The following is a 10,756-nucleotide window of genomic DNA, read 5'->3' as shown; positions in this document are numbered from 1 at the left end:
TCCGTGACAGAGGTTACCCAGCTTGGAGTCGGGTGTGGCAGGCGACGTTAACCACTTGCAGGCACCAGCTGGCTGGAGGAGTGGCTCAGGTCAGCCGGTGGGTGCTGCAGGGTGCCGCGGCGGCCACGCCCACCGCTGGAGGGCTGCTTTTGCAAGGGACTGCAATCGCAATGTCCTTCACAGTCCAAGGCACGGAGCTGTAGGAGGCTTGGAACCCTTGAACCCAGCTAAAAGAGCGAACGTAGGCAGAATCCACACGCACGCTCTGTCAGCACGAGTGCAGCACCGAGCACGACCTGCGGCACCACTGAATCCTTTCCTCCCCTCAGGATCCCTTGGCTCGCCCCCTGGATTGCCTGGGTGGCTTTTGTAAGGAGTTCAGTGAAGGGCTCCAGGCGGACCTGTCTTTCCCCGTGTTCGCAGACAGGGTGCCGCGCTTGTTTTACTGAGCCAGATTGCACTTTTCTTTTAGTACTGTTTGGCAATTCTGTTGTCAAATTAGGGACCCCTTGTCTGAGGAGAGGAGCTGGCCTGGCAAGTGGACAGCTTCATGGGGTCGCCCATGTGGCAAGGAGCTGAGGTCCGCAGCCCACTGCGGTAGCAGTAAGTCTTTCAGCCCCACACAAGCTTTCAGACCTCTCAACTATGGCTGTGAGAATTTTGTTTTGTTTTGTTTGGGGGTTTGAGGGAGCAGTGATCAGGTAAAGTCTTATTTAGCACAGCCTAGCCTCAAGCTTGCTATGCATTGGAGGCTGGCCTTGAACTCTGATCCTCCTGCCTCTACCTCACAAGTGTTGGGATTAAAGACACAGGCTACCACACCCAGTTCCAGCAGCATCTTGGGGGCAGTCTGGAGAAACCAGAGCCTAACCGCAGGTCCAGGCCACTTCTGGGCTCCTAACTCCAAAACATCATGAAGTCATGTTTTAGGGGTAATATGTTACACAGCAGAAAGTATTTAACGGTCCAGATGGGGCCCGGTGATCAAAGTTTCTAGCCTCTGAACCGGTTTCCTCACTCACACCATGAGGGCTGGCTGAAGAGAGTAAAATAGCGTGAGCCATGTGCACACCAGACACCTCCCAGCCCCTTCTAAGATGGTTCTCACCATCCTCTTGCCCGTCCATGACCTCATAATGTCACCCCAAGCCACTACATACTTGGCTCAGGGATACTTTGCAGACACAAGAGATTCTGGGCACAGAAGGGACAGATAGTCCCTCTCCTTGGCCTTGGGTACGAATGAACTGGACTGTACCAGACCAGGTAAGACCATCTCCCCTCCTGTCCGTTGTCCTGAGGTGGGTAGCCAGACCTACCTACACAGGTGCCCTGTCTTTGCAGAAGTAAGAGGAGCTCACTGGCCAAGCCTGGCTTGAGTCTTGCCTGTTGGCTGCCATGAAGGTCCTAGAGACAGAACTTTCTGCTGCCCTTCCTCCCTTGCTCCTGTCACCTGCTCAGTTGCCTTTAAAACATTGTGTGTGTGTGTGTGTGTGTGTGTGTGTGTGTGTGTGTGTGTGTGAGTGCGCGCATGCACATGAGTCCAGGTACCCTCATAGGCCAAAAGTATCGGGTCTCCCTAAAGCTAGAGTTACAGGCAGTTGTGAGCAACCTGTTGTCAAATTAGGGACCCCTTGTCTGAGGAGAGGCAGCTGGCCTTGTTTTACTGTAGGAGGCTTTCTTGGATCACCAGCCCCCAAATCACAACATGGAGACTTATTATTAATTATGAATACTTGGCCTTAGCTTAGGCTTGTTTCTACCTAGTTTTTTTTTTTTAAACTTAAATCAACCCATTTCTATTGATCTATGTGCTGCCCTGAGGCACATTTACCTCATCTATGTACTGTCCATCCTGCTTTCCTGCTTCCTCCATGTCTGACTGGCTGGACCCTAGCTATTGGCCATTCAGCTTTTTTATTAGACCTATCAGGTGCCTTAGGCAGGCAAGGTGAAACAGCAACACATCTTTACATAGTTAAACAAATATTCCATAACATAAACAAATGCAACACATCTTTATATAGTTAAACAAATATTCTCTTCCACAGGTGCTGGGAACTGAACTTGGGTCTTCCGCAAGACTAGTAGATGCTCTTAACTGCTGAGCCATCTCCCCAGCCCAACACCTTTTTATTTCAACCAGCATACTACCATGCCCAACTTTTTTATGTGGACTCTGGGGAATCAACTTAGGTTCTTATGTTTGCAAGGCAATCATTTTACCAACTAAACCATTTCCTGGCTCATCTTAGGCTTTATTTTAATTTTAATTTTACATCAATTTATTGGGATCTGAACTTGTACTTCAGAGGTAGAGCATTTGCCTAGCATGTTCAAGTTCCTAAATTTGATTCCCAACACCAGGACATGCACAAAAAATACTTTATATACACTTAAAAAAATATTTTAACAGGCCTTACATGGTGGCTCAGGCCTTTAATCCCAACACTCAGGAAGCAAAGTCAGGCAGGTCTCTATGAGTTCAAGCCCAGCCTGGCCTACATAGTGAGTTCTAGGCTGACCAAGGCTAGATAGTCTTTACCAAAAAAAAAAATTATTTTGTGTATGTGTATGTGTTTGGGTACATGTGTGCCATGGTGCAAGTGTGGAGCTGAAAACCAGTAGCAAGCAGTTGGCTCTCTACTGTGTGTGGTTATCACACAGGTCATCACATAACTCAGGCTATCATGATTGGCAGCAGGTGTCTTTATACCAGCTCAGCCTTCTGTTGGCCAGTCACATACTTATAGCAGGAAAAATATCCACTGTATTTCCCCCACTTGTGGCAGGGGTTCACTCCATGACCAAGGCTGGCCTTGAACTTGAGATCCTCCTACCTGAGCCATCAGAATGCTAAAATTAAAGGAGTGTGCCAGCACATGTCATTTTTTGCCTCTACCAGAGAAGGAACCTTGGACTTCATGCACTCCGTCACTCTGACACTGCTTTCTATCTCCCGGCAGTACAGCTCACGTCCAACGGATCTTTAAACATTTTACAGTCTGTATGTGGTAGTTAGAGGACACCTTTTAGGAGTCAGTTCTCTCTTTCATCATGTGAGTCCCAGGGATTGAACTCAAGTCATCAGGTGACGTGCCTTTACCTGCTGAACCATCTTGCTGGCCATTGTTGGATTTTAAATTTTGTATTTTTTTTAAAATTTTTTTGAGACAGTGTTTCTCTGTGTAGCCCTGGCTGCCCTGGAACTCACTCTGCAGACCAGGCGAACCTCAAACTCAGAGATCAGCCTGTATATGTCTCCCGAGCGCTGTGATTAAAAGTGTGTGCCACTGCTGCCTTGCAATTTTTTTTTTATTCTTTAACTTGCTTCTTTTTTTTATTATTTTGAAAAACAATTTTGTTTAACTTTTTGAAAAGGGTTTCACCATGTGGCCCTGACTGGTCTAGAACTCACTTCATAGACCAGGCTGTCCTGAACTCAACAGAGATCTGCCAGTCTGCTTCCGGACTGCTCGAGTTAAAGGCCGGAACCACCACACCTGCTTTGGCTTCTTCATTAGCTTTACTCTTTCTGTTAGAACTTTGCTCTGTTCGTGTAATAAGTGCACACCAATCTCCAGGATCAACAGGAGGCTGTTGGTATGTGTGTGTGGTATGTGTATGCATGTGGAGGCCTGAAGTTGACATTGGGTGTCTCCCTTGAGGGCTCTCCACTTTTGTTATTGAGGCAGGCTCTCTCAAATGAACCCAGAGCTTACTGATAGGCTAGGACAGCTAGCTGCTTGCCCCAAGGATCTCCAGTCTCTGCCTCTTGAGTGTTGAGTACCTGCCTGACTACTAAGTAGGTTCAGGAGATCCAAACTCCAGTCCTCATGTTTGTGTGGCAAGGGCTGTATCCACTAAGCCATTTCCTCTCCCTGTTTGATCTCATTTTTATTTTAGTGCTACTGGGGATTAAACTCAGAGCCTCACACATACTAGGCAAGCACTCTCCCTTTGAACTACATCTCCAGCCCTTATCGTTTTTGTTGTTTTTTTTTTTTAAATTTATTTTCATGAGCATTGGTTGGTGTTTTGCTGGCATGGATGTCTGTGTGAGGGTGTCTGAGCCTCTGGAACTGCAGTTACAGACAGTTGTGAGCTGCCATGTGGGTGCTGGGAACTGACCTGGGTCCTCCGGAAGAGGAGCCAATGTTCTTAACCACTGAGCCATCTCTCCAGCCCTCCTCATTTATTTTACAATCCCTTGAAACAAATAAGACATTGCTTTTTTCTTTTTTTAAAATATTTTTTGGTTTGTCTCTCTGTCCTTCCTCCCTCCCTCCCTCCCTCCCTCCCTCCCTTTCTTCCTTCCTTCCTTCCTTTCTTCCCAAGACAGTATTTCCCTGTGTAGCCCTAGCTGTCCTGGAACTAACTCTGTAGACCAGGCTAGCCTTGAACTCAGGGATTCATCTACTTCCGCCTGCCAAATACTGGGATTAAAGGCTTGTGTCACAGCCACCACCACCTGGCTTTAAATATATATTTTAAAGACTATAATATAGGCACATAACTTCCCTCTTCCTTCTCCTCCCTCTCAGCCCTCCCTGTCCCTCACTCCTTGCTCCTTAAACTCATGGCCCCTTTCTCTCATTTGTGCTGTTGGGACTAAGGATACTGCTCAATGGTAGATTGTTTGCTTGGAAGGAGGGAGGCTGTGGCCGTAATGCTCAGCAACACAAAACATAGTAAGCTGTGAGGTCACAAATATATTTTGACCAGCTTTACATTCATTAGTGAGAAGTTCTGAACTGTGGTTGGTGATCCTCCTGCCTCAGACTCCTGAGTACTGGGATTACAGAAGTTAGTCCCCATGCCCAGCTCCATTTTATCAAATTTTATTTTTGTCAGTAGATAAAAGACCAAATAGTGGGCCTGGAGAGGTGACTCAGCAATCAAAAGCACTGTCTGCTTTTCTTGAGGACCAGGTTCAATTCCCAGAGCCACACGACAACTTAAACTGTCTTTAATTCGTTTCAGGGATGTTCTGCTCTCTTCTGACCTTCCTGGCACTGCACACAAATAATACTCAGACATCCATGCAGGCAAAACACCCATACACGTAACATTTTTTTAAAAAAGCCAAATAGCTCTGAAAAGGCTGTGATAAAATCGGTAACCTCCCTGTCTTCCTGCTTTTTATGTCCATCTTTATATCTTGAGTCATCATTTGTGGCTATATATTGCTCTTGTGCTGAATACCCTGCCACAGCTCCAGCCTCATGTCGAGAGTCTGATGATTCAGGGTTGAGTCAGTACCTGATCATGCCTGTAAATATCACACTCAGCAGGAGAGGCACTGAAGAGAGACTCACACTGTGGCCGGGCTGGCTCTCTAGTAGAGTTTTTGGATGTTGGGTTTATTTTTCCTAGGTTTTTTCATCTCTATGTCAGCTTCTCAACTCAACTTTCTGTGTGTTGAGAACCTAGCTTTTTAAGTATTTTTTTATGGATTACTCGGGAAGCCTGCTTACTAATGGTCTGGGTGCTTCCTGCGCACAGCTCTGATCTTGGATTTTCTCCACTTAAACTTTTACCTCCTCCCTGTGCACTTCTGCGACCCCATTGATAGGAGTTTCTTTCTCCCCAACAAGACTTTTTACCTTCTAATATGCTATAAAATTTGCTTATTAGGTTTCCTCTCTTCCTCCACTCCTGTATTAGTACCAGAATTCCACAGGAAACCTTTTTGTGTTTTGTTCACTGATGAATTTCCAAGCACAGTGCTTGGCACGGGGAGGCTCAATGATCGTTGAAAGGATACACAGGGCCTGGGTATACTCTATTCCTTTGTATTCTCATATCTTCTTTCTTTTTTTATTTAAAATTTTTTTCTCTTGAGCTGGAGAGATGGCTCAGCAGTTAAGAGCACTGGCTGCTCTTCCAGAGGTCCTGAGTTCAATTCCCAACAACCACATGGTGGCTCACAACCATCTGTAATGAGATCTGGTGCCCTCTTCTGGCCTGCAGGCATACATGCAAGCAGAACACTGTATACATAATAAATAAATAAATAAATAAATAAATAAATAAATAAATAAATAAATAAATCTTTAAAAAAAGAAAAAAGAAAGAAAAAATTCCTTTCCTTTTACATACCAACCCGTTCTGCCTCCCTCCCCTTCTCCCACTTCCCCCTACCTCCTCCCATCCCACCCCCATTCCCTCCTCATAGAGGGTAAGGCCTCCCTTGGGTAGTCAACATAGGCTGGCCATATCTTCTTTCTTGGTTTATTCCTTTACTTATTTTTGGTGGAACACATTCTTCAGTAACTTTCTGAGAAAGGGAGTATGATCTCTCTCTCTCTCTCTCTCTCTCTCTCTCTCTCTCTCTCTCTCACACACACAACACACACACACACACACACACACACACACACACTTGATTTTGAAACCTGCATTCTGTGACCTAACTCTAAGAGTGACCAGCACAGCCTCCATTCCTTCATGTTGATAGTGGGGATGATCGTGGGGCCATCAAGTGTCGAAAGCTGGCACTCTGCTCTTACGTGTGGCAGGACAGTGACGACGAAGTCTTCAAAAGTGTATGCTGGCAAGAGCTCCGTCCCCTCCGGCTTGTCTTTGTGTATTCTTAGGATGACAGTGTAGCCTTTGTGGGACATGGCAGGCAATTTTGCAGTAATGAACTGCACTTTGACCTACTAATTTCATAGACTACAAATTTATCCAAGAAAGCAAGTAAAGCTGTGTCTGGATTTTGGTGTAGGACCTGGTTCATGAGAACAAAACAAAACTGGGAACTATTTTGTTGTTATTTTTGTTTGTTTGTTTGAAACAGGGTTTCTTTGTGTAGCTTTGGCTGCCCTAGAACTAACTCTGTAGACCAGGCTGGCCTCGAACTCATAGAGATCCACCTGTTTCTGCCTCCTAAGTGCTGTGATTAAAGGTGTGGGCCACCACCACTCAGCCTGGGAACCATTTTAATGTTTGGTATGTTAGTAGAGATTTATCAATATATGGATCTCTAAATACCCATCTGTAAATGGAATGTTCCTCCAATGGAATCCTCTACAGCTGAGGCAGATGGCCACTAGGGGAAGGGCATACAGGACACAGGGTAACACAGTGTTTGGTGTCAAAGGAAGGATGGGTCACACCAAATGAGACTTGTGGGCACTGGGGGTTATAGTCACCTGCTGCTTTAAGTCAACCCACCCCATGTGTGTGTGAGTGCGGGCACATATATGGAGGTCAGAGGACAGCTTCATGTCTTAGTCCTTATCTGCCACCTTATTTGACACAACGTTTCTTTTTATTCATTTATTTTTAGTTTTTTGGTTTGAGACAGGATCTCACTATGTAACCTTGGCTGGCCTGAGACTCACCATGGAGGCCAAGGTGGCCTCAAACTCATAGAAACTTATTATAGGGCTGGAGAAATGGCAGAGGTTAAGGGCACATATTGCTCTTGTTCTGAGCACCCACCTGTTGATTACAACCATCTCCAGTTCCAGGGGATTCGATACCCTCTTCTGACCTCTGTGGGCACCAAGCACACATGTGGCGCACAGACAGATATACATGCAAGAAAAACATACAACATAAACATAAATAAATCTAATCAAACTTTAAGAAACTTACTGTATTGCGTGTGTGTGATGGGGGCATACACGTATCACAGCACATACATGGTGTCAGTTATCACCCATCTTGGCTTAGGTTGGGTTAAACTCAGGCTGTGAAGCTTGCACAGCAGTGTTTTACTGGCTGAGCCATGTCAGGTCTGTTGTTCAGGGTCTGGGATGACTGGCTCTCAAGCTTCTAGGGATTCTCTTTTCACAGGAATGCTGAGCTTATGGGATGAGCTTAATTGTGGATGGCTTTACATGGACTATGAGGATCCAAACTCAGGTTTTCATGCCTTTATAGCAAGTACTTTACCCACTGAGCCATCTCTTGGCGTTTTGTTTTGTTTTGAAACAGGGTTTCTTTGTGTAGCTTTGGCTGCCCTAACTCTGTAGACCAGGCTGGCCTTGAACTCATGGAAATCCACCTGCCTCTGTCTCCCGAGCGCTGGGATTAAAGCTGTGCACCACCACCACCACCACCACCACCACCACCACCACCACCGTCCCGTTTGTTGTTTTTAAGGCCTATAAATATACGGCAGACTGGAAGAATGGGTAGATATGGACTGTGTCTTTAGGGGTTGACATACAGGTTCTAGAATGTAGCTGCCTGGGTCCCCATTCTGGCACTGCAAACTGTGGAATTGCCACTCCTGTGCCTCAGTTTCCTCATCTGAAAATTGGGGCAACAATGTTAGGGATGCTTCAGAATAAATGAGATCTAGGATGAAAATTCCTCACTTTAGAGTCAATATGAAGTAGCTGTTAATGGCCATTAGTGCTTGTTTGGCAATTCATTCTGCCTGCATGGGATTATGAATTTATCCCATGAATGTTGGCTGCTCTATATCATCTAAATTTTTTTGAGACAAAGTCTTGCTATTTATTGCTCAGGTTGACTTTGAACTCCTGGACTCAATTGATTTGCCTCCCAGGTTAGAAGGCTCTACAGGTACATTCCACTTCATCTGACTTTAAACCATTTTTTGAGTGGGGCAGGCAGCAGTAGACTCTTTAGTAACCTACCTAGTTTGGTTAGTGCTGTGTGTGTATGAATGTGTGTGGGGTCATCCACTTGAGCGTGGACACACCATCCAGTGGCCACACCGTCACAGAAAAAAGGCTCTCCCCCAGCAGCCATCGGTTGCAGTGACTACTCAGATGGGTGTGCGGCCTTGTAAGACCCTCTCCTGTCCATGTTGGAGTTGTGACTGGCTTGATCTTGTGCAGGTAACCACAGCTGCGTTGAGTTCATCCGTACCACGGACATATATGTTCAGGGAACAACTTCTCAGCATTCCTCCCCATTTTACAGCTCTCACATTCTTTCCTTTCCCTCTTTCTCAATGTTCCCTAAGCCTTATTTGAAAGGGGAATGATATAGATGCTCCATTTATTTATTTTTGTTTGTTTTTGGGGACAGGGTTTCTCTGTGTAGTCCTAGCTGTCCTGGAATTCACTTTGTGGACCAGGATGGCCTCAAACTCACAGAGCTCCACCTGCCTCTGCCTCCCAAGTGCTGGGACTAAAAGTGTGCACTATTACCATCTGTCTCTAGATGCCCCATTTAAGGCTGAACACTCAGTCATTTTCAGCTGACTTTAAATTACTTTAAAAAATAACAACAGGTATCTGGAGAGGGTAGTGAATACCTGTAATCCAAGCACCTGGGAAGCTAGGGCAGGAAGTTCAAAAATTGAAGGCAAGCCTGGTCTACATGCTGAGACCCTGTCTCAAAACCACCACAAAAACAAAGGTGGTAAGAGGTAGGAGTGTATTTAGATATTTTAATTTAGAGAAACGTAACATGTGTGAGGTCCTGAGTTCAATTCCCAACGCTGAAATAAATGGGTAAGGGCGGGGGAGGTGGCTTAGTAAAGTGCCTGCCATGTAAACATGAAGTTCTGAGTTTGGATCCTCAGCACTCATGTAAAAGCTGCAGGTGGTGGGCATGTCTGTAATTTCACCCCTGGGAAAGTAGAGACAGGAGGATCACTGCATCTCAGTGGCCAGCCAGCCTAGAGGAATTAGCAAGCTCCAGGTGCAGAATGGTATTGAAGATACCGGGCATCCACACACAAGTGGACATACACATACATTATACACAAAGCACAAAAAGTTTTTTTCTTAAAGTAAAGATTGTAAAATTTGTATTCGTTTCACCACAATTAAAAAAAAAAAAACAACCAACAACAGCGTTGTCATTAATCAACTAAAGCAGGGTGTGGTGGCTCACACCCGTAATTTCAGCAGTTGGGAGGCTGAGACAGAAGGATTGCTGCAAGTATGAGGCCAGTCTGGGCTACATAGTGAGATCTTGTTGAGGGGAAAGGAAATAAAAATAATAAAAGCAAGCTCACAAAGACACCCAAAGAGAAAAACGACACCCACCAACATAGAGGCACAGTTTCCGACGCTGTCAGTGACAGGATGGCTTGTTTTCGGCTTCGAATAATAGGATAGCCCAATCTCTCTCCCGGATCACTCGTGAGCTGTGAATCAAAGCCATTCAAGTAGTCCGGGCAGCGGGTTCAAGCTCAGCCTTGCTGCTGCCCCAGGCAGCCTCAGTTTACCTGACAAGGAACGCGGATGACAGCTCGGCGCTCTAGACCCAGCCCCTCCCCGCCGCCTCGGATTGGCTCGCTCGGTCTCCCTCTACAGGCGCGTCTGGACCCAACCCGGAAATGCGGTTCCTGGGCGGGGGCGGGGCACTCACGGCCCGCGGCGAGTGATAGGTATACTGACCAATGGACATGGGCAGCGGCGGCTGCGTCGCGGAAGTCCCACCCAGCGTCGCGCGGGGGCGGGGTGGCGCTGGGGGCGGCAGGCAGCGGGGCGGGCGCAGGATGAGGGCGGCCATTGCTGGGGCTCCGCCGCGGGGAGGAGGACGCTGAGGAGGCGCCGAGCAGCGCAACGCTGCGGGGGAGGCGCCCGCGCCGACGCGGGGCTCATGGCCAGGACCACCAGCCAGCTGGTGAGCGCGCGGCGGCTACAGGGCGCGCCGGTCCGTTACCCGGGAGCGTGGCGGTCGCCCGGGTTCTGCTAGGCGAGGCGGGGCGGCCCGGTGCCGCGGGCCGGGCGGCGCCTCACCTGCGGCTGGGTGGCGGGCAGGACTGCTGGCGCCGTCCGAGGGTGCCTCTCGGCTGCGGCGGGGAACGCAGGCC

At 47.3% G+C, this 10,756-nt stretch overlaps 1 protein-coding gene across 2 annotated transcripts in view; it reads left to right on the top strand.

The window, feature by feature from the left end:
- The first annotated feature begins 1,172 nt into the window (after positions 1–1,172).
- Pdpk1 (3-phosphoinositide dependent protein kinase 1) overlaps positions 1,173–10,756 on the top strand; it is a 75,589-nt gene continuing 66,005 nt past the window's right edge. Inside the window, exon 1 of one of the 2 annotated variants that reach the window (XM_059270164.1) lies at positions 1,173–1,266. In XM_059270164.1, coding sequence (XP_059126147.1) covers positions 1,243–1,266 — 24 coding nt within the window. In that variant the 5' untranslated portion in view covers positions 1,173–1,242. Of the gene's footprint in view, positions 1,267–10,426; positions 10,567–10,756 lie in introns of those variants that run through there. The other variant, XM_059270165.1, reaches the window with a different exon arrangement.

Source organism: Peromyscus eremicus, chromosome 8a (assembly GCF_949786415.1).
Source record: "Peromyscus eremicus chromosome 8a, PerEre_H2_v1, whole genome shotgun sequence".
Lineage (NCBI taxonomy): Eukaryota > Metazoa > Chordata > Mammalia > Rodentia > Cricetidae > Peromyscus > Peromyscus eremicus.
The sequence above is the reverse complement of the archived record's forward strand: the minus strand, read 5'-3'. Positions and strand labels throughout refer to the sequence as shown.